The 25,310-nt window shown below is 36.1% G+C and overlaps 2 protein-coding genes across 5 annotated transcripts in view; one reads left to right on the top strand and one right to left on the bottom strand.

Annotated features, from left to right (window-relative positions):
• The window catches only part of sgce (sarcoglycan, epsilon), a 38,086-nt gene extending 18,411 nt beyond the window's left edge, over window positions 1-19,675 (top strand). For 2 of the 4 annotated variants that reach the window (XM_056479804.1, XM_056479801.1), the window contains 6 exons: window positions 6,112-6,326; window positions 9,611-9,637; window positions 11,740-11,928; window positions 16,440-16,483; window positions 19,126-19,163; window positions 19,261-19,675. In XM_056479804.1, coding sequence (XP_056335779.1) covers window positions 6,112-6,326; window positions 9,611-9,637; window positions 11,740-11,928; window positions 16,440-16,483; window positions 19,126-19,163; window positions 19,261-19,311 — 564 coding nt within the window. In that variant the 3' untranslated portion in view covers window positions 19,312-19,675. The remainder of the gene's footprint in view (window positions 1-6,111; window positions 6,327-9,610; window positions 9,638-11,739; window positions 11,929-16,439; window positions 16,484-19,125; window positions 19,164-19,260) is intronic. The other 2 variants (XM_056479802.1, XM_056479803.1) reach the window with 2 other exon arrangements.
• A 2,471-nt stretch (window positions 19,676-22,146) lies between these two features.
• The window catches only part of casd1 (CAS1 domain containing 1), a 22,375-nt gene continuing 19,211 nt past the window's right edge, over window positions 22,147-25,310 (bottom strand). Inside the window, exon 18 of the mRNA XM_056479516.1 lies at window positions 22,147-23,773. Coding sequence (XP_056335491.1) covers window positions 23,522-23,773 — 252 coding nt within the window. The 3' untranslated portion in view covers window positions 22,147-23,521. The remainder of the gene's footprint in view (window positions 23,774-25,310) is intronic.

Raw genomic sequence — 25,310 nt, 5'->3', positions numbered from 1 at the left:
CTGTTGTGTGCAAACAAATGTTGCTTATTTTTTTATATGTGGAAGTTTTTTATGTGTAAAATACTAGTTTTAGTTTGTTAAATTTTTTATTTAGTTTTATTTAATTTACTTATTTTTATTTATTTTATTTATTTTTATTTATTTTTATAATTTTATTTTATTTTTGCCATTTTTTATTTTATTTTTAATATTTTTTATTTTATTTATTTTGTTTATTCATTTGTTATTTATTATTTTATTTTTGTTTATTTTATTTATTTAATTTTTTTATTTTATTTATTTGTATTTATTTTTACAATTTATTTTATTTTTGTCATTTTTTATTATCAAACCCAGCGTTAGCGGGCAACGTCATCAGCATGAAATGCGGATCCTGCAATGCCGTTCATACCTGTAACACACGCATGAAACGACACACCCACATACAAACAAACGCACACACATATACCCAAAATACGTTCTGCAAGCGAACGTAACACTCACCCTCTGAAGACTTAACATAAAGCAACATTAAGCTCTAGATAAAGTGTCAGCAATGACATTTTCAGATGCTTTCTTATGCTTTATGTTTAAGTCAAAATTTTGTACAATCAACGACCAACGCATAAGGCATTGTGATTGTACATTCTGGACAGGAACACTAGAAGAATTGTGGTCAGTGTATACTGTAACAGGCAAAACTGATGAACCCACATAAACTTCAAAGAACTGCAACGCTAAAATCAAAGCCAAAGCTTCTTTTTCAGCGGTGGAATAGTTAGGTTGGTGTCGATTAAACTTACGTGAAGAGTAACAGATTGGGTGATCAAAACCAACATCATCTTCTTGAACAAGCACAGTGCCAACACCCAAAGAACTAGCATCAACTTCTATTTTAAATGGACGTGAGAAGTCTGGTGCAGCAAGAACAGGTGCACAAGTAAGCAACAACTTAACATTCTCAAAAGCCTGCTGGCATGCATCAGACCATACAAAATGAGTTTTTGGACTCAACAAGTTGGTTAAAGGATAAACAACAGTCGAAAAATTACGACAGAAACCCCTGTAATAGCCAGACATTCCTAAAAAGCGCTGTAACTTGCGTCTCGTTGTAGGAACAGGAAACTCAGCTATAGCTGTCACTTTGGCACTAACAGGGCGAACTTGACCTTGACCTACTTCTTTGCCCAAATAGGTAATCGTTGCTTTTCCAAATTCACACTTGGCTAAATTAATAGTCAATGAAGCATCAGAAAACTGTTTAAAAACAGTACGAAGTGCAGACAAATGCTCCTCCCAGTCACAGGAATAAATAACCAGATCATCGAGGTATGCATTACAGCTTGGAACTCCAGACAAAACGATGTTTACAAGGCGTTAGAAAATTGTAGGAGCTTTTCGTAACCAGAAAGCCATTACTTTGTATTGTAAGAAGTTATCTGGTGTAACAAATGCTGGAATTTGTGCAGCTCGTGGTGTTAATGGCACTTGCCAATATCTCTTGAGAAGATCTAATTTAGTGACAAATTTCGCTGAACCCAAATTGTCAATGCAGTCTTTCATTCTGGGCAATGGATAACTATCTGGCACTGTTACGGAGTTTACCTTTTGATAATCCGTGCAAAAACAGAATGTACCGTCAGCCTTTGGCACGAGCAGGCAAGGAGAGCTCCAGGGACTGTGACTAAATTCTGCTAGATAATTTTTCAACGAATAATCAACTTCGTCTTTCATCACAGAACGTTTTACGTTATTTATTCTGTAAGCGTGTTGCTTAATAGGATGATCGCATGCCACTTGAATATTATGCTGTAGCATGTTAGTTTGAGTCAGAACATCACTAAACAGCATAGGATGTTCTCGCAACAATTTGATCATATCAAGTGTCTGTGCTTCTGAAAAAGTATTAAAATAATCTGGCAACTTACCAAGAATTTCAGAATTTGAAAGTCTACCACACATTGTCAAGTCATTACGAAACGTAAAGTCATTATCATCCACTCACCCAGAGATCACAGTTCACTCACATTAGCAGAGTCACACACGACAGTAACAGCAGAAGGGTTCAGAGGAAACAGCAGTGAGTTGTTCCTTTTTGAAATTATCAGACACTTTCCTAGGGTAATAAAACTTGAGCATGTAAAAGTGACAGGTGCGAAATTTTCTCGATCAGGTGTATTTATAACAAAGTCAGTTTCACTTAGTTTCTTTGACACCTTATAGGGGCCAGGAAAATGAGCGGACAATGCTGAACCGGGTACCGGTAGCAGAACTAAAACATCATCACCAGGTTTAATGTCACGTACAACAGCTTTCCTGTCATACCATCCTATCATGTCCTCCTGAGCTATGGACAGTGACTCACGTGCAAGAGTGCATGCATTGTGCAAATGTTCTCTAAAACGGCTAACAAAATCCAAAATATTTACTCCATTTGACTTTTCATTTAGCATTCCTTCTTTCAGCACTTTAAGAATGTTAAGTCTGCCGGGGAAAACCCCAATGACTCTTGAGTCGATTCACGAATTGCACACAGCACTAATGGTATTCCTTCATGCCAGTCTTTTTCAGAGCTCATGCAGTATTTTCTTAACATGGATTTTAATGTTTGATGAAAACATTCAATAGCTCCCTGGCTCTCTGGATAATAAGCGCTTGAAGTTCGGTGCTTAATCCCTAACGAAGTTAAAACTTATTCGAATACGTTTGACAGAAAATTCGTTTCCTGATCTGTTTGTAAAATTTTTGGTTACTCAAAAGTAGAAAAAAAATTGGAAATTTGAAAAGCAGGTTGCAGAGCACATAACAGTTCATAAAAACTGATTACCTGCCTCGTATTTGGGAGAGGACTGACGTAATCCAAAATGACATGATCATTGGGTTCGCCAACAATAGGAATCGGAACTAGTGGTGCTGGTGGAATCTTTTGGTTTGGTTTGCCAGTAACCTGACAAACATGACAAGTGCAACAGTATGAAACAACATCTTCAAGCCAGGCCAGAAGAAATGTTTTTGTCACACCTAAATGACTGGACAAAGGGTGATTGTGAGCCAAATTTGACACTTGGTCTCGGTAAATTGTGGGCAGAACAATCTGACAAACAACATCCCATTTATTCTCTACATCTCTGCTAGGACGCCATTTTCACAACAATAATCCATTCTCAATCACGTATTCACTCAGGTTGTTTTTCGTTTGTTTAAAATTTTTGTCAGCAGCAGAAAAACATTTAGTCAAGGACTCATCATTTCGTTGTGCATTTTTAATTTGTTCATGCGAAATAGGTTCTGAGAAAAGGTCATATTCAGGCGTAACTGCGGGCGGAGTATTAACGGATCGCATCTCGTTCTCATCACCTTTAAAACTTTTAAAATCGGCCAAAATAGGATTTTGCTCAGAAAACAAGGGTGGCAAAAATGAAGATAAAATAATTTCTTCTCTGATTCTGCGTTTTTACGCACAATTGACTACACTAGCTGAAAATACATCTGGAAATGTGTTAGAAATGTCATCAACAGGGATGAAACAGTCAGGTTTATCAACAACTTCAGGCAAAGATGAAACTTTATCCCCGGCCAAGTCATTTCTGAGAATAAATGCAACACCTTTGACAGGACAGGAAGGACGTACACCCACCTTGACAAAACCTGAAATCAAATCACACTGCAGGTGAATTTGATGCAAAGGTACCATTAAAACACCCATTTCAATTTCCTGAACTACAATGTTAGATCCACAGTACGTCTGGTCAGATAAAGGAAGTGCATCAGAGATTAAAAACGAGTGAAGTGCGCCAGTGTTCCTCAAGATTTTAACTTCTTACTGCTCTTCAGTATTTCCGTTTACAAAAACCAGTCCCTTCATTAAAAATGGCTTGAAGCCAGCGTCAATTTCATTTTCATTAGAGTCAAGTCCATACAAAGTTTTCACAAAATTAGATGGGTTTAATTGCCCTTGCTGATTTTTTCATTTAAGCACTGAACAATCAGAAATAATATGCCCTGTCTTGTGACAATAAAACACTCTCTAGACTCCTAGACTCTCTAGACTCCATACTTTTTGGATGTGGAGAATTTTGAGGTCGGGATACGGAAAACATGCTCTTGTGCGTTAACACATACTCAACCACAAGAGTTGCGGCTTGTGACAAAGTTTTGTTTCGTTAAGATTTGTGACGATTCTCTCTGGCAGGCAATTTTTTAAATCCTCCAAAAGCATTAATTCTCTCAACGCATTAAAATCTCTCACATTGCCAACCATTTATCAAAAAGAACGTCCTTGTCACAGGCAAATTCTACAAATGTTTTCTGCACATTTTTCTTTTGGTTTCTAAAATGTTGTCGATACGCTTCAGGCACCAACTCATATGCTCATTCAGGCACCAACTCTTAACTGAATCATATTTCAAACTCTCCTCCAAAGTTAATGCAGAGCGAACTTCCTGGGCTTTTCTGACTAATTTACAGTGTAGCAAAAGACATCAAACTTCTTTAGGCCAATGAAGTGCGGCAGCCACACGCTCAAAAACAGCAAAATAGGAATCTACTTCGGATTCGCTGAAGTGAGGCACTAAAGCAATATGCTTACTAATATCAAATGCACTGGACGAAACATCACTCACAGAACTTGCCGAATTATCATTAGCAGCCGGACTTACAGGATTTACCTGCATCAGAATCAACCTTCATTGAGTCTAACTCGAGCTGTCGGAGTTTTACCTGTGTCTCAGCATCAATTTCCAATTTGCGGATATCCAAGCGCAGCTTCATGATGGCTCAGCCATTCTCAAAATACGTTCTGCAAGTGAACATAACACTAAATATGCCAAAAGTAACTTTAAAGTCAGGTTATTAAACTGTATATATTTTACATTTAATGGAAGAAGTGAGACTCTTTCACCCTCAATTATTTTAAAATATTATTATATTTTTTTGTTTTATAATATTTATTTAAAGTTAAAGTCTTATTCTATTAGAAGATTAGGGACTATTGTTTGAATTTGTAAAAATTATTTTATTTTGTTGTAATAATTAATTTTTTTATTGAATTTTATTTAGCTGGGTCAGTTGGTGTTTCTGTGTGGAGTTTGCATGTTGTCCCTGCGTTCGCGTGGGTTTCCTCTAGGTGCTCCAGTTTACCCCACAGTCCAAAGACATGTGGTACAGGTGCATTGGATAGGCTAAATTGTCCGTAGTGTATGGATGTTTCCCAGAGATGGGTTTGCAGCTGGAAGGGCATCCGCTGCATAAAACATGTACTGGATAAGTTGGCGGTTCATTCCGCTGTGGTGACCCTGTATTATAAAGGGACTAAGCCGAAAAGAAAATGAATGAATGAATAAGTCAAAATTAGCTATATACGGCAAAGGTAACGTTAAAGACAAGTAGTAAAATGTATATATTTACCATAATGGAAGTGAGACTTATAATTATTAAATATGATAGCGTTTTATCATATTTGTGTAAAGCTAAAGTCTAGTTCTGTTAATTACAGTTATTTCAAAAAGATTTTATTTAATTAGACTTCAAATTTTAAGTGAGATATAGAAAATAATGATGAAACAGAGCTCAATCCAAATTGAAACATTTCTTTCATGACTAATCTTACATTTGATCCTGATTTCAGTAATTAATCAACCGTCTTTACCCACATACTGTGGAGGAAATAAATATATGCTTAATGAAAATATAAAGATAATGTGTACTAAGGCATCAGACATTAGACAACAAAATAATCATTTGCAAATTAGCATATTAGAATAATTTTAAAGCATAAAGTACTGTCTGCCAGAAGTATCACTTTTGAATATAGGCATTTGTAGCTCTTCCTCCTTTTGAAAAGAGGCTGTGGAGCACAATCTCATTTGAATTTAAAGCGACAGTCACCAAAATGGCACAATTAGGATCAAAGCCTGAAAGTGGCAGATTCAGAGAGTTATAAAACATTATTTCTGTGATATTTTGAGGTAAAATTCACATACACACTCTAGGGACATTACAGGTGTATTTTACATCTTGTAATATGGGGCACAATAGCTCTCCTTTAAGCGTAATTTTTTTTGTAAACCACATTATATCAAAACCATATTATTGCTAAGTATGCTAAAGCTCAGTTTGTCTTTGCCGTTGAAGGTGGACATCACTAAGGTTGTTCCTGTGCACAGTAACCGTCCAGACCCGGGCACTGGTGTGCTGCCCGACATCGGCGAGTACAACCCACCCTCCGAGTTTCTGAAAAGCAGAGATTATTTCGCTGACTTCCTGATCACCCTGGCTGTGCCCTCAGCAGTCGCCACAGTGCTCTTCATCATCCTGGGATACTCCATGTGCTGCCGACGGGAAGGGGTGTAAGTTCACTATGCTAAACTTTTGGTCAAAGTGAACACACACAGACACACACAAGCACACAAACAAACACAAAACTGCTCATTTTTACTTGATTCTTATATTTATTGGGTATTTAAAGGGGTCCTGTTATGCTTTTTATATTTGATTTTCTTTAGTGTGTAATGTTGCTGTTTGAGCATCTCCAAAGTTACTAGAAAGCGATTTACTCTCTATATTAGCTACTTCTGATTTCTGTCAAACCTCTTTGTAGTCCTGAATTTTCCTTTTGGGAATGTGCATGTCACAGTATGCTGATTTTAAATAATTAGGTTGCATTAGTCAATATAGGCTCATTCTGAAAACGAAGCCCTATATACATTTCTGGAGATCGCGAATTATGTTGCCAGAAGTACGTATGGCTGCATTTCGTCTTTAAAACAAACGCTAAGGGGCAGTATGAAGCCGTTCTTTTTCGCGCATACCAGCTGACTGCTCACCTCCGTAAATAAAATTTTAAAAAATTAAATAAACAAGTAAATAACAAGGTGAGAAAGTGGGAAAATCTGAAAACGTGGTAAAAATCAGCTGAGGGCTTTTCTTTTTTTCTGGACAGCTTTTTAAAATGGTCGGTTGGGTTTAGGGAAGTGGGTGGGCGGGTCAATCGGTGCTTTTGAAAACGCTATTGGTTGGGTTTAGGGAAGGAGGAGGATGGGTCAGTCGATCGGTCAGTCAGTCAGTCAGTCATTCTGTCACTTAGTCAGTAATTCGATAGCGGCCTCTGGTGGATTTACGCATGAACAGCAATGGCGCAGATGACTCTCGCGAGAGAAATTTGAGATCTCAAAAAGCGTACACAGCGGTCTCTGCTGGATTCACGTAAACAAAAAACTGCAAAAAAAGTAGCTCCTGGGACATGTTTAGCGCTCTCCAGAAATGTATACAGGGGTATATATATATATATATATACAGTATATACAATATACAGGGTTCATACGGTCATGGAAAACCTAGATAAAATTTTGACATGGAAAGTTTTGAAGTTTTGGAAAAACAGAAAAACTCGCCATGTTTTAGAAAAGTCATGAAAGTTAGTTTAACAAATACCTGTATACTTGAATATAGGTTAGAATATACATTATTAGTGCTGTGTAAGCATTATCAAAATCAATTTTACATCGATATAATGGAAGGGGCATCCGCTGTGTAAAACATTGCCAGAATAGTTGGCGGTTCATTCCGCTGTGGCAACCGCTGATAAATAAGGGACTAAGCCGAAGGAAATGAAGGAGATTGTTGCGCGTTTTATGTTGTAATGAATGTGAACGTGTTTTATTATTTTTTAATTATTAACCCATATACGTAGACAATACATGAAACATTAGGTCATGAAAATGTACTTGAAAGTTCTGAAAAAATCCTGGAATTTTTGTAGTAAAAATTTGAATGAACCTTGAATTTAAGTATTGCAGATATGTATGCTAAATGACACTGATTTTATGCATTTGGTTGTTTATCTAAATTTGACCAGTGAGATGGGGCCTTGCTGTTTTATCTAGTTTTGCTTTTGGAAGGCCAAAGGTGAACCCTGAGCTGAAAACAAATAACATAAATAAATAACAATCCCATTTCATCCAATAATTTTCCCCTTTATCATTTAGTAACCGAAAGGAAAAAGACATTTTTTTCCTGGTGACACATTTGATTAACAATTCTGGGGTTCATCTCACGATAGAACAAAGACACTGATACTGTATACACTCACCGGCCACAATATTATATACACCTGTCCAACTGCTCGTTAACACAAATTTATTATCAGCCAATCACATGGCAGCAACTCAATGCATTTAGGCATGTAGACATGGTCAAGACGACCTGCTGCAGTTCAAACCGAGCATCAGAATGGGGAAGAAAGGTGATTTAAGTGACTTTGAATGTGGCATGGTTGTTGGTGCCAGACGGGCTGGAATGAGTATTTAGAAACTGCTGATCTACTGGGATTTTCACACACAACCATCTCTAGGGTTTACAGAGAATGGTCCGAAAAAGAGAAAATATCCAGTGAGCGGCAGTTCTGTGGACGCAAATGCTTTGTTGATGCCAGAGGAGAGTTCAGAGGAGAATGGCCAGACTGGTTGGTGCTGATAGAAAGGCAACAGTAACTCAAATAACCACTCGATACAACCAAGGTATGCAGAAGAGCATCTCCGAATGCACAACATGTTGAACCTTGTGATGGATGGGTTACAGCAGCAGAAGACCACACCGGGCGCCACTCCTGTCAGCTAAGAACAGGAAATTGAGGCTACAATTCGCACAGGCTCACCAAAATTGGACAATAGAAGATTGGAAAAATGTTGCCTGGTCTGATGAGTCTCGATTTCTGCTGCGATATTCAGATGATAGGGTCAGAATTTGGCATCAACAACATGAAAGCGTGGATCCAACCTGCCTTGTATCAACGGTTCAGGCAAAGGTGGGTCCAACCCAGTACTAGTAAGGTGTACCTAATAAAGTGGCTGGTAAGTGTATTTTAAGATCAGTCAGTGCAGTCTTGAATTCAGTTTAAACCTGGGAGCAAGAATTTAAATTGACACAATGTTAAAACACGTTTTGTTTGTTTGTTTGTTCGTTTAGTGTAACTGAGGCACAAGCTGTAAAAGCTCCACCCATTTTTAGAAAAGGAGGCGGGCAGCAATGGATCATTTGCATTTAAAGAGACACAAACACAAAAAATAGCAGGTTTTTTCTTCCATCAAAAAGTAGCACTTACAGCTTGATATAATAAATGATTCATGTAATATTTTGAGCTGAAAGTGACTTATATAGCATATTGTTAAAAGGGAATAATAGGACCCCCTTTCATTTTAAATTACAGGTACAGACCTTAATGAACTAATACCGCATCTTAAGATCAAAATGAACGAGCTCTCTTAGTTAAGATCTGAAATATATTAAGCACCTCGAATTCTAAAACGCAAAACAGAGTCACATCCCTGCCAAAAAGCAGCTTACCATCCTCATCCAAGCATCAGGTTTTTGTTTTACACCATTTAATCATTAACCGAAACACATTCAGTCCAAGGGTTCCATCTGCTGTGTTTAGAGCCATTCCGACAGATGTTTCCTCTCCATAATCAGCCAATCCCAGTGTGTTTCCCCCAATGATGTCACTCACCATCAGATCCCGAAGGAGACCCCGCATCACCATCCGCACCCCCCCCATTCCCGACTCAGCTTCTGTGTGGTTGTCTTTTAACTATTAATATTAGAATTTAATTCAGTCATTTTGTTTTGTTTCTAGGGAAAAAAGAAACATGCAAACACCAGAGTAAGTGTTTCCCTTCTCCTGTGGTCTTGACTTTCCTTTCTCCTGTTTTTCTCTTTATTTTGGATAGGTCCTGTTTTTTTTATTTCGTCCCTATGTTTCGTTATCTCCATCATGGTGACGTGCATTTCCATTTCATCCATCCCATCGCCTTCTGTGTCCTCATGATGTCATCAATGGGCAGCTGCTTCAGTGACAGAGATAAATGTCAACTTGAATATGATTCTGAATAATTCATAAAATAATCCAAAAGACCAAATATTCATCAAAACATGAGCAAATGTAGAGAATTAATATAACCCTTCCAGGTCTGCATTGCAATGGCGGATATTGTGTTGTCTGCTTTTTTCTGCATGATTGTATTTGGTTATAATAGTGATTTACAGCTGAGGTCAAAATTATTAGCCCTCATTTTTGTTCTTTTTCAAATATTTCCCAAAGGATTTTTCACAGTATTTCCTATAATATTTTTTCTTCTGAAGAAAGTCTTACTTGCGTTGTTTCGGCTAGAATTAAATTTTTTTAAAAACATTTTAAGGTCAATATTTTGAGCCTACTTAAGCAATTTTTTGATTGTCTACAGAACAAAGCATTGTTGTACAATAACTTGCCTTATTACCCTAACTATTACCCTTTTTACCTAGTTAAGTCTTTAGATGTCACTTTAAGCTGAATACTAGTATCTTGCAAAATATCTAGTAAAATATTACTTACTGTCATGGCAAAGATAAAATAAATCAGTTATTAGAGATGAGTTATTAAAACTATTATGTTTAGAAATGTGTTGAGAATCTTCTTTCTGTTAAATAATTAATTTAATAATTCTAACTTCAACTGTATATACTGTATAACTACAGGTTAACTATGTTTATATACAGGGTAGGCCATTTATATGGATACACCTTAATAAAATGGGAATGGTTGGTGATATTAACGTTCTGTTTGTGGCACATTATTATATGTCAGGGGGCTCATGAAAGAATAAAGTTTTGTTAAAAGCAAGCACACCATTGTTTTTCTTGTGAAATTCCCAATAAGTTTGATGTGTCACATGACCCTCTTCCTATTGAAAAAACAAAAGTTGGATCCAAGATGGCTGACTTCAAAATGGCCATCATGGTCACCATCCATCTTGAAAAGTTTGCCCCTTCACATATACTAATGTGCCACAAACAGGACGTTAATATCACCAACCATTCCCATGTTATTAAGGTGTAACCATATAAATGGCCCACCCTATATAATAACTTTAACTTTTAAAAGCTATTAGTTACTACTTAATTAAAGTTAATTTATTAATAAATAATAAACATAACTTTTCCGAATTTGATAGTAATTCAATAATGTGCATCTTATATAAAGCTGCTTTGAAACAATAATTGTTGTGAAATGTGAAATAAACAATAATTATTGTGAAATGTACAAATAAACTATTGAATATTGTTCAACGAGATAATCCAAAAGACAAATATTCATCTAAACATGAGAACTGGTAGATAAATAATAATAGCCTTCCATGTTTGATATTGTCAAACGGCAGATATTGTGTAGTCTGCTTTTTTGTGCATGATTGTATTTGGTTATAACCGTGATTTACAGTTGAAGGTAAAATTATTAGCTCTCATTTTTTTCTCTTTTAAATATTTCCCGAATGATGTTTAACAGAGCAAGGAATTTTTCATAGTATTTCCCGTAATATTTTTTCTTCTGGAGAAAGTCTTATTTGTTTTATTTCGGTTAGAATGAAAGCAGTTTTAAAAAAATTTTTAATCCATTTTAAGGTCAATATTATTGGCCAATATTAAACAATAAAGCATCATTATACAATGATTTGCATAAAAACTGTTAACCTAGATAAACTTTTAAATGTCACTTTAAGCTGATTACTAGTGTCCTGAAAAATATCTAGTCAAATATTATGTACTGTCATCATGGCAAAGATAAAAGAGATCAGTTGTTAGAAATGAGTTATTAATACTATTATGTTTAGAAATGTGTTGAAGAAAATCTTTTCTTTAAACAGAAATTGGGGACAAAAATATACAGGGGGGCTAATAATTGAGGAGGGCTAATAATTCTGACTTCAACTGTATTTGCTCTGTCAGTATTCAGCTGGTTCACCACAGCTCCATTCAGAAGTCTACTAAGGAGCTCCGAGGAATGTCAAAGAACCGGGAGATTTCGTGGCCTCTCTCCACACTGCCGGTTTTCCATCCTGTGAGCGGAGAGGTGGTGCCGCCAATCCATCCTGACAACTACGAGACCACCAGCATGCCACTTATGCAGACGCAGACGTGAGTCTCAAAGTTTCTTTATTAATGGATTTCACATATATCAAATATATATGCAACGCATATTTCAAAATATTGCAAAAATAGCTGCAAAATACATACGTATTTTTTTAACCATTGGAATTAGAAATATGTACACGTTAAAAAAAAAAAAAAAAAAAAAAAAAAAAAAATATATATATATATATATATATATATATATATATATATATATATATATATATATATATATATATATGTTCCCCTCAGGGATGATATACACCCATATCGCACTGCTACGAGTGTGATATTGTTTATACAAAATTTCGACGGCACAATCATGTGGATAAAAAAGAAAATCAAACACAGAACAGCAGAAACCGTTGCCAGTTCACAACCGTCAATAAGAGCTAGTATTTGAATGATTCTCTAGCGTAATGTCTAAAATGATGACAAAACAGGTGATTTCGCTCACATTTTCAGATTATATGTCTGAAGGACATGAAATGCCATCAGTCTAGAGACATTTCCCAGTATTTCTTTGTTGCAATCAGAAGATTACAATAATTAACCATGAAAAAGCCAGAGCAAAGGAAAGACTACAAGATTACTATGGTATAAATACAGCACTACAAAATACAAAAGAGAGATTGGCTTACCTGTTTTATAATGATTTGATCAGCTGTAGTTTTAAAATACGCTGAGTTTTTCTTCTGTAAGGACTTAATATGCGGCCTCTGTCACCATCTTGTGGTGTGGCTCAGTATGACAGGCTGATGGATGTCAACATGCAGAATCTCAGAAATTATAAATATTTAAATATTTAAAACAGGCACTATACTTATTAATAAACTGCGTAGTTGCAATGTAAACAACTACATTCTTGCGGAAAAAAAAAAACTCAGAAGTACATTATGTTGTACAGCAGCTGCAGTATGTGTCAAACTGTAGTGAGTTTATTAATATATATAATTATTGAATATATATGTACATATTTGTAATTGCAATGGTTGAAAAAGATACATATGCAAACATCAAATTTTGAAAAACATTTTGAACACAAATATCAAATTTTAGCTAATAAAGAATTCATTTAATAAGTTAAACTTGCTTTCTGGAATACACCCCTGGTCTTGAATTCATAGAATCGTTATTTTGTAATATTTTTCTGAAAAATGTCATGATGAATGTGACAAAATTTCAAACAAAAATGTAACATATTACTGCGTCTGCCTGTAGATTTAAACATTTCGAAGAAAAAAAAAAGAGAAGCTATTCGCAAAAGTCAAAATTTCCTAATTTATTTCTAATAAAATGTTAAATTAATTAATTAATTCAAAAGTTACTTTTATTGCAGAAATAATTATATTATTTACATTTGTTTATTTATTCTTAGACATCTCAAATTATGCATGAACCACACAAAAAAAATGAGTCATAATTGCTGATAAATGCTCCACATTTATGAAACCTACATATTATTTCTAGCAAAACAACAAGTGTTACTCTTATAAAAACATTTACTCGCATAAATGTTCATGTCACATGCATAAAGGGCTTTATTCTGCTCAATACCTCTACATATACTTTTTTATTCATTAGAAGTCGGTCCCAAAACTGTGTTAGATGTGGAGAAAAGATGAATCTATTTCACACTGACACTGATATCATTTTGAAGAAAAACAATCACTTCTGACCTCTAAAGGGGCTCCTGACCTGACCTGAATGTTTTTTTTAATGGCTGTATATTGGAGCAGAATGTGTTATTAGGGTTAAGAAGAGTTAAGAAAGTAGGTTACTGTAATCCAATGTTTGTATCATCCAAAACAAGCGCGAATCTCTCAGTGTGCTAGTATTAGAGCTTAGAACTGATCAAAACAACATATGTATTTGTTGCTTGTATCATCTACAAGACTGACCTTTTCATAACATGCTATTACTGCATTTGGCCATTGTGTTAATGAATGAATGTAGAAATTATTTGAAGTTTGAAATGATCCATTAGCAATGAAAAAAACAAACCAAATAAAAAAGCTTTTTCTGAATGGGTCATGAGCATAATAAAACTACTATTTTAACAAAAACAACTGCAAGGTATTTGTGTTTTGTCACAAAACAGTTTAATATGCATCTTTAACCTATTGTTGTCATATTTAAGTAGTCATTTACCCTTTACGGCTTATGGAATTTAATGGAAATTTAAGTTTTAAGATTTGATTTAGGATTTAAAACCTAAAGCAAACAAAGAAAATATGTGGTTTGCAAGATGCAGCAAGAATATTAAGATGGTGTGCCTACGATACTGATTTCATTCCCAACCAAAGAGATGATAGATTTCGAATATGGATCAAGTTAGGAATTTCCAACTACTACACTTTTTTTTGACAAGGGTACAATCCAAACTTTTGAATTTCTAAAGGAAAAATATGGGTTTAATCAAAGTGACTTTTATAGATACTTTCAAGTAAGATATTATATTGATTGTAATATTAAACCAGAGATATTAAAATTTGCAGAGACGGGAATAATAAAAGTGTTTTTATCAGTGGGTAAGGCCCAATCATGTAATAAGATCATTTCAAAATTATATAAGGGATTCCGCAAATCTGTACCGGACAATACACTATATGTTAGAGATAAATGGAAAATGGAAGGAAATCTGAGTATCTCAGATGAGGATTGGGGGAATATTTGTTCAACTCAATGGAAATGTACCAGCTCAGCCATGTGGAGAGAATTCTGTTGGAAGACTGTTCTAGGGTTTTTCATGACACATCACAGAAAATACATAGAGGAAAGGGTACTAGTTGCTGGAGAATGTGTGGGGAAAATGTAGCTAATCACTATCATGTTTTTTGGGATTGTCAGAAATTAAGCCCCATACTGGAAAGAGATTAAAATACATTTACATTTATTTACATTTAGTCATTTAGCAGACGCTTTTATCCAAAGCGACTTACAAATGAGGACAAGGAAGCAATTTACACAACTATAAGAGCAGCAGTGAACAAGTGCTATAGGCAAGTTTCAGGTGTGTAAAGTCTAAGAAGCAAAGCATTAGTAAATTTAATTTTATTAATTTTTTATTTATATTTTTTTTTTGAGAGAGTACAGTTAGTGGTATAGCCAGAGAGGCAGTTACAGATTAGGAAGGAAAGTGGAGACTAAATAGTTGAGTTTTTAGTCGTTTCTTGAAGACAGCAAGTGACTCGGCTGTTCTGATGCTGTTAGGGAGTTCCACCAACTGGGCAGATTGAATGTGAGAGTTCGGGAAAGTGATTTCTTCCCTCTTAGGGATGGAACCACGAGGCGACGTTTATTCACAGAACGCAAGTTTCTGGAGGGCACATAAATCTGCAGAAGTGAGAGCAGATAAGGAGCAAAGCCAGAGGTCGCTTTATAAGCAAACATCAGAGCTTTGAATTTGATGCGAGCATTTAGACGCCATTTTTGAAGTAGAGATTGACTTGACTTGTGAATCTTTATTTTTATGTAACATAAATTAGATGGATGGATTAATAAAGACAAGAAACTGTTATTTATTCTTCTGGCAGCTAGTAAAAAAGTAATAACAAAAAATGGTTAAAATTAGAGTCACCTAAAAATGGATTGATACAGTGCTCACTATATATGTCATGGAAAAACTCTTTCTCATTAAGAACACAGGCTAAACACTTTTTTCTAATCTAGAGTAAATGGACTGATTATATTTCACCAATATGCCCGAATTTGTCTTGAATTGTAACTTTTAAATATAATATTATGTGTCTAAATAAGTATCTTTTCTTCTTTATATGAAAACCTTTAAAGGATTTGTAGCTCCCCATGTTTTACTGTTTATAGTTGTTGTTGTTAAAGGGAAAATATACAAAGCATATATAAGATCTGTAAGTCTCTTTATGTATGAGAATGTTATATATGTATTTTCTTTTGTAAACTCAAAATAAAAATAGAAATAAATAAAAAAAAGATTTGATTTAGGGCGGCGCAGTGGCTCAGTGGTTAACACTGTTGCCTCACAGCAAGAAGGTTGCTGGTTCGAGCCTCGGCTGGGTCAGTTGGCATTTCTGTGTGAAGTTTGCATGTTCTCCCCGTGTTCACATGGGCTTCCTCCGGGTGCTCCGGATTCACTCAAAGTCCAAAGACATGCACTATAGGTGAATCGAAGAGTAAATTGGCCATAGTGAATGAGTGTTTCCCAGTACTGGGTTGCAGCTGGAAGGGCATCAGCTGCATAAAACATATGCTGGATAAGTTGGCGGTTCATTCCACTGTGGCGACCCCTCATGAATAAAGGGACTAAGTTGAAGGAAAATAAATGAATGAAAAGATTTGATTCATTAAACAAAAGCAACAGGAGCCAATAGTTTATGAGTCTGACAGAAATTATGATGCTTCTCAGTATAAGAACAAGAAAGCTGAATTTAGTTTTGCAAGATCACAACTGAATGCCATACTGGTGTTTTTTAATTTGAATGAATTCTGAGTAAGATGTGCGCTATTAATCTTGACCAACATTTTGTGTTTATTCACAGGAATTTACAGAATCAGATCCAAATACCACAGCAGCAGACTTCTGGTAAGTGTATCATCATTCACATTAGATTAGTTTAGATTCGATTAGATTAAGAAGCTTTTCATCCCATTGATATGAGCAACACCTTCTGATACAGAAGTAGTCTGAAGCAGTTTATTAAGGAGGTCTTTACACCTGGTCACTTCATGCGTTTTCTCTGATCGGATAGCTATCTGATGTGAAAACATTTCCATTTACACTTGACCACATATCAGGGTTTCTACAGGTTTCACTAAGTCAAATTTAAGACTTTTTAAGACCCTCATGAATGATATTGTAGACTAATACATGCTACTTTTTTCTAATAGCCCAGTTGGTCTAGTGAATTTTTTTTTACTTGCCCCATCAAAAAAAAAAAAACAATAATAATAATTAGGTATTCCTTATCCACATATTTTACATGTGTCAAACAAGCAAACAACCCCTAGTTGTATACTAGAGGTGTGAATCTACACTGGTCTCATGGTTCGGTTCGGTTACGGTTATCATGCCATCAATTCGATATCTCGGTGCATCACAGTGCATTGACGATGCTTTCCATACATAGTGTTATATTTTGGGGGGTGGCTATAACAAGCTGTCTGTATAAACACACAGAAACACACACACACACAGCACCACACTGTCTCTCATTCACACACATACACAAACATAGACAGCACCAAACAAACGCGCACGCACACAGTCACGCGCGCTTGCTTGCTCGCTCACTCGGGAGGGATATTGCGAGACGGCCCACTCCTGTTAAAATTACACCAGAGTTACCGACCTCTCCCGCATTTTTTTTCCGGAAATTTATTCCTGCGCCGCCTGAAATCTGATTGGGTCCTGCGACAATGCACAGGTACAGCTGCGAGAATGCATACAGCCGAGAGGAAAAGAGAGGGGATGAAAAGTCATGCCAGCAGGTGAAATGGGCCACAGTGAGAGAGAGAGAGAGAGAGAGAGTGTGAGAGAGAGAGAGAGAGAGAGAGAGAGAGAGAGTGAGAGAGAGAGAGAGAGAGAGAGAGAGAGAGAGAGAGACTTTCATTACCTCAATCGCAGAGAAATAGGGGCTTCTGCTGTAATTGTCAGTGAAAGACTGTGCAGAAATCACACACACGCAGTGAAATTGTGCACAGTTGGTGCCAGGGGTGTTGTAAATACCCGCGCTCACCTCCCTTGCGACAGAGCGCATATGAGGTAAATGAAGTCAGTACATAATAACCGGTGATGATTATTACTGAACCGATACCGAATTGTCCGCATCTGCATCGCGGTGCACCGAAGAAACAATTAATTTTGACACCCCTATTGTATACATTGCCTTTTTTTTTTTCAACACTTATAAGCTCTTTAAAAACCATAATATAACGAGTTAGGAGGATTCTAAGGGCCCATAAATTTAGAGGGGACACAGAGACATTTTCAAGGGCCCGCACCAATCCCCCTCCCCCCTCTTCACTTTCAGTTGCAGTCCCCCAACCCACCCACCCCCCGCTCTTTACTTTCAGCCTAGATACCAACTTGTACATCTTTTTTTTTTTTTTTTGTCATGGAATTTTTATTCTTGCAAATAGCATTTTACAACAACCCACAAAACAATCCCCAAATAAAACAGTCAACATCTGAAAAAAAATATATATATAATAATAATAATAATAAATAAAAATACAGAAATAAATAAATAATAACAAACCATATACATACATACACACCTGCCTTCACTCAATCCACATCTAAGGTTTTTAAGTCATTAAAGATGGCAATAACTTGTTGCCATTTTTCAAAAAACTGTTCTCCCTTACCTCTGATATTGTATTTAATTTCTAAAATAAAATCTTTGGGTCACAATGAGATAGAGGGGGGTTATGGGGAGGTGCGCTTGTACATCTGACGGTCAGATAGCCCACAACACCTGCACTCTCACATTTTTATTTTGGGAGGAATTAAATTGAAATGTGGTTTCAACAACCAGACGCATTTAGACACGTCCAGTTTTGTCTGGAATGCGTCCCAGACCCAGGGGCGGATTTAGCGATTTGGGGGCCCTAAGCAGTTCCTGCCATGGGGCCCAACGGTCCTAAAACAAAACCATTCATAGTTTTATGATTTTTTGATAATTGTTTCTCTTATATCACTGAATCTCCTTTTCCATGTTCTATCTTGATCAAATCTCTACATTTGAAATTATTTGTTTTCTTAAAATGAATTCACAACTAAAAGAATGAATACATCGAAAATAATAAATTGTTTGTGGAACTGAATCTTTACCTGACTTGACTGCTGGACCGCTCCATGATTGGGGGTGTAAGACAAATTTGTGTAGATGATTATGTTAAAATTCAATTTGTTAGACCCTCACCATACAAAATATGATAGAAAACGGTCTCTGAGGGTGTTTAGACCTCTTTTTCACGAGCTTTTCCATTAAAAAAAAAAAAAACACGCATAAAGTGACCTGGTGTGAACAAGCCTGAAATGATTCTTTAGTTTTTAATCTATAAAACAACTTGAGCCTCTGGTCATTTTCCTCTCGGAGATCAGCGTTGTAGTTTCTTTCATTGCTCTCTGCTGAACTCCAGTGTTCACATAATGAACTGCCATCAGACGTCTGTGAAATCTCTCTCGTCTAACATGTTGTTCATTCATTCATGCTAACAAAGGAGATAATTATTGTATGTCCACTTTTCGGAGGCTAGAGGCGAGTATCACTCTTTGCATTTGCCGTAATGCATTTTAAAAACAATAAAATGAAATGTTTTGGTCATATTTCTGAAACGTTCTCTCTGTCGTTATAGGTAAATGGTATTCCTGAGGAGCGGAAAGTGGCTGAAGCTCTGAACTTGTGACTTTACATGAATTCACCTTTCTATGAGTTGAATTGTGCCAAATGTGCATGTGTGTACAATAGCTGTAGCAAGACAAGCTCAACACCTTCATGTTCATGCACACGTCTGGAAATGAAATATAGAAAATGGTATATATAGAGTGTGAGGACTAATGTTGAGATCGGAACACAAAAAAATGACTTCAAAATAATATCAGCATTAATATGTTGTCTAATGCACCAACTTTTCTTTGATTTTTGTTTACCACTAATGGAGTCACATTTAACGAGATCTGAACAGGCTGATATTGTTCTTATATTGTTCTTATATGAGTAAATGTGTTTTGTAAAGAAAATTAATTAATACACTTGCCACTAAATAATGACATTTGTGTGTTTTTCTGAATTTGTGGGTGACATTTGAACAGAAATTAAGATTTATGTGGTTTGAAGAAGGTTTAAAAGATCAAGTCATCCATATTTAATTGATAATTTACTCTAAACAGCAATTTACTCACCATTTACGCTCAAAGTGGTATATAGTCTTCATGAATTCAGTACAAAAAAGACTATTTTGAAAGATTGTCACCCTGTAGCTATTGACTTCAATCTACAAATTAACAAAAAGACATAAATTAAGACTGATGGATTGACAGATTTATCAACAGAACAATATATTAAATAAAAGACTGATAGGCAGACAGAACGATAAAGGCTGATAGAACAACAGAATGATAGAATGCAAGGAAAATGATGGAAAGAACGATAGAATGATCGATAGAACAACAGAAAGAATGATTGATAAAACAAATGATTGAATAACAGACAGAAAGATGATAGATGGAAAGAATAGAACAAATGATGGAATGAATGATTGAATAATAGGCAAAGATCAGATAGAGACAAGATAGAGAGATTAGAAAGAATGAATGATTGAACAAAAACTAGATTGAATGAATGATTGAACAATAGCCAGAACAACAAAACGAATGATTGAACAATAGCAAGATAGACAGAATGAATGATAGAACGAATGATTGAACAACAGATAGACAGAATGAATGATAAAACGAATGATTGAACAATAGCTACATAGAACGTATGATTGAACAATAGATAGAACGAATGATTAAACAACAGATAGATAGAACAATGGAACGAATGATTGACCAATAGCTAGCTACAGACTGAACAAATAGATTGATTGAATGATTGAATAGCTAGATGGAGAAAATGAAGGATTGATCAATAAATAGATAGAATGAATGATTGAAGAATAGCTAGAAAAACAGAACGAATGATTGAACAATAGCTAGAAAGACGGAACAAATGATTGAACAATAGCTAGATAGACAGAACGAATGATTGAACAATAGCAATATAGACAGAATGAATGATAGAACGAATGATTGAACAACAGATAGACAGAATGAATAAAATGAATGATTGAACAACAGATAGAGCGAATGATAGAATGAATGATTGAACAATAGCTACATAGAACGAATAATTGAACAATAGCTAGAACGAATGATTGAACCATATATAGACAGACTAATTGATTTAACCATATATAGACAGAACGTATGGTTAAACAATAGCTACATAGAATGAATAATTAAACGATAGAACAAATTACTTAACAACAGATCAGAAAGATTGAACAATAGCTAGATAGACAGAACGAATGATTGAACAATAGCTAGATAGACAGAACGAATGATTGAACAATAGCTAGCTACAGACGGAACTAATGATTGAACAATAGCTAGAAAGACAGAACGAATGATTAAATAATAGCTAGCTGCAGACAGAACGAATGATTAAACGATAGCTAGAAAGACGAAACGAATGATTGAACAATAGCTAGACAGACGAAACGAATGATTGAACAATAGGTAGAAAGACAGAAGGAATGATTGAACAATAGCTAGAAAGATGAAACGAATGATTGAACAATAGGTAGAAAGACAGAAGGAATGATTGAACAATAGCTAGAAAGATGAAACAAATGATTGAACAATAGCTAGAAAGACAGAAGGAATGATTGAACAATAGCTAGAAAGACGAAACAAATGATTGAACAATAGCTACAGACGAAACGAATGATTGAACAATAGGTAGAAAGACAGAAGGAATGATTGAACAATAGCTAGAAAGATGAAACGAATGATTGAACAATAGGTAGAAAGACAGAAGGAATGATTGAACAATAGCTAGAAAGATGAAACAAATGATTGAACAATAGCTAGAAAGACAGAAGGAATGATTGAACAATAGCTAGAAAGATGAAACGAATGATTGAGCAATAGCTAGATAGACAAAACTAATGATTGAACAACAGCTAGAAAGACGGAAGGAATGCTTGAACAACAGCTAGAAAGGCGGAAGGAATGATTGAACAATAGCTAGAAAGACAGAAGGAATGATTGAACAATAGCTAGAAAGACAGAAGGAATGATTGAACAATAGCTAGAAAGATGAAACGAATGATTGAGCAATAGCTAGATAGACAAAACTAATGATTGAACAACAGCTAGAAAGACGGAAGGAATGCTTGAACAATAGCTAGAAAGATGAAACGAATGATTGAGCAATAGCTAGATAGACAAAACTAATGATTGAACAACAGCTAGAAAGACGGAAGGAATGCTTGAACAACAGCTAGAAAGGCGGAAGGAATGATTGAACAATAGCTAGAAAGATGAAACTAATGATTGAACAATAGCTAGAAAGACGGAAGGAATGATTGAACAATAGCTAAAAAGACAGGGAATGATTGAACAACAGCTAGCTAGCTATATAAAAAGGAAGTTGGGTGTAGTGTTGTGCAGTTAGCATAAAGCTCTATTAAAAATGACAGGTTTGAGAAGAGGTTTATCATCAACATTGACTGTACAATAAGATGAAGGCATTTCCAAATATTTTCACATTTAAGGACAAAACAACAAAAGCACACACACACACACAAAAAATCCTTTGAGGCCTTTGGGGTTTCTTTAAAGTTAAACTTATAGCAAACTATACAAATAATCCATTTATGAACATTGACATGGTGAAGCGTTCAAAAAAAACATTTACAATCAGTTGCATGAAAGTGCCTGCTGATGGCACACTGTACAAATATAGCTTTTCTTAGAAAAACAAAAGCATTTCACTGATGAAAATAAAAAACAGGAATATAACTTGCTTAAAATTCACATATACGGAACTGCCATGTGATGTCAAATTCAAAATGTGATCGTTTCATAATGAATGCCACTTCTGCTGCCAGAAATGTCTGTATAATAAAGTGCCACTGTTCTTAAATCGGCCTCAAACAACTCGCCTTTTGTTTCACAGTGGCACATGATCTATTTACAGCACAATCAGTGAAAACTGATAATTAAACCTCTCTCTCTCTTTACATGTAATATATTAAAAATAAAAACATTGACAACTGGCTTCAGTTGTGGCATTTCAAGCAGTTTGAGCGGATATGAAGACACAATAAATAATGAGGTCACTGATCGCAGACAAAGCTGAAGCTGAATTCTTGTGAAGTAAACCATGTCAGGAAAGCGAGCGGCTCAAAAACTCCTCAGTTTGCAGGACAGACGCTCCACGCTCAGTGCAACCAGAAGAGGGTAAAGAGGACGTCAGGCTTTGAATGTCTCCAATATTTTTGTTCAAGTTTACCAACATCAAAAGCCGATCCTCAGGCGTTCCTGCTAAAAATAAAACCAAACAAACCTGAAATTCTCACAACGTTCGCTTCAGTTTTTCCATGTCGACGCGGACACGGGTTGAACAAATTCGACAGCACAGAAATGAATGCTTGGGCAGTCGTTCACCTGAAGGAAAAAGCTGCTGGTGTGATATGAATTATAGCTAGTAATACCCAAGTCAACGACACGCTGTTAGTTTACAAGTAGAATCGCGGGAATGTAGAACTCCTCCTTCACATTTTGCAGTCATGGGCATCCAAAAAAGGATCGAAACAAATGAAGACAAACGCAGACATCTTGTATAAAATACAAACATAAATTATTATTATTATTAAATACTGTCCATAAAACTCATCTCAGAGATGGAGCGTTGGTTTGCACACAGTTTATCGTGCGATTTGTCGAATGCAAGAATCTTGGGTTGAGTTTTGTACTCAGACCAACGGCGTTAAACAGTTCCCTGGATTGATTCCTAGGAAACAAACGTTCTGGGCTGGTCTTTATTTTGATGTTCTCTGGATTACTCTAGTCTTTTTGGGACAGTGTCAGTACCAGCACTAGAAAGACTCCAGCTCCCAGCAGTCTTTTCAGCAGAGGCCCGCTCTCTTTAGGAATGGCCACCTGGGCCAGGTCATTGGTGATCTGGGAGATTTCATGAGCCACGCAGACAAAGATGAAGGTGCTGACGATTATGTTTAACGTGGGGTTTCCGGGAATGAGGACCAGGATGCCCTTGGTGTCTGCTGCCAACCAAATGTGATACTGGCATATGAAGAGCTGGAGGAGACAACGGGAGCGTGTTAGCGTAACTTTAATGATCAATCCGTTTGGCTCTTCTAACAGGAATAATTTTCTGACAAAAAGTTTAAATTCTCACCCTTAAGCTATCCTCATGAGACTTTTCCTGTCAGACAAATCTAGTAGGAGTAGTTTTACATTTTATCCTGGCTCTTCCATGCTGTATAATGGTGTTGGATAGAGACTTTTATTTTGAAGCTTCAAAAAGTGCATAATTCTGTCTTAAAACTAACCCATAAGGCAACAGGGGGATCAATGCATGTCTTGTAACTTAAATGTTTCAATTTATTTATTTACAAACCCCAATTGTTGACTTCCATTGTCAAATGTGCATTATGCGTGACGGACCTACACCATGCATGATCTAAGACACATTCATAGGAGCAGCTCTAGGATAAGTCTTGGATGAACTACTTAACACAGAAGACGACGATGAACAAGAAACCCAGTTGGCTTCGCGCTAGTGTATAACGTTATACAGCATATTACAATACTGCATACATGCGTCTACTAGGCATGTGCCGGTATCACATTTTCATGCTGCGATTAATTGATTGAGCTTTTATCACGGTATACGGTATTATCACGATATTGTAATTTTACTAGAGAAACAGGTAAAAAAAAACACAAAAAACTTCAGTTTCGTCAACTTAGTAACTTTAATAACTTTTTAATTAACTAAAAGTACTTCAAACATTTCAATACAAATAAATATAAATAAAACAATACACAATATAAAAGTAAACTTGAGCAATTATATCAAAGTGAATGTGCAAAGGGAAACAGTCTTCGATCAGCAATCCCTCTGCATTTTTTTGGAACCCAAAATATTTCCAAACCTCTGACTTTACCCTTTTTGAAGGGGGATAAATTGTTGGCAGTGTTCCTCCTTCCGCCATGCTTCTTCTTCGTGTGAGGATTAGAGAGCGGTGGCAGCAGCGGCGCACACTGTGTGCACACAGTGCTTCTACATGCGGGGATTGTTTACATCAGAGTGCGCATCAGTTCTGCGCAGCATATACGCAGTGTTTCTTCAAGCGCTTGATGGAAAATAAGCTGAAGGGGGATAAATTGTCGGCAGCGTTCCTCCTTCCGCCATGCTTCTTCGTGTGAGGATTATAGTGCGGTGGCAGCGGTGGCGCGCACTGCGTGCACACAGTGCTTCTACATGCAGGGATTGTTTACATCAGAGTGCGCATCAGTTCTGCGCAGCATATACGCAGTGTTTCTTCAAGCGGTTGATGGAAAATAAGCTAAGGCGCGTTCTAAGAATATAAATTCGGATCTATTATTTTTCACTGTATTTTTAAGTGCCCGCGATAACAATATCGTGCATATTCATTACCGTGATTTAATCGCATTACCGAATACCGGCACAAGCCTAGCGTCTACTAATGTTACTTCATTTGAAACACAGGAAGTCAGTGACTGGAGTTTATACTTTAAATACTAGAAATATTTAAGTTACAAAAAAAGACACCAATCTGCTTCATAAGAGATACGTTAACCCCCTGGT

This window comes from Danio aesculapii, chromosome 19, assembly GCF_903798145.1.
Source record: "Danio aesculapii chromosome 19, fDanAes4.1, whole genome shotgun sequence".
Taxonomy (NCBI): Eukaryota; Metazoa; Chordata; class Actinopteri; order Cypriniformes; family Danionidae; genus Danio; species Danio aesculapii.
Note: the sequence above shows the minus strand (reverse complement) of the source record. Positions and strands in the feature narration are given on the sequence as shown.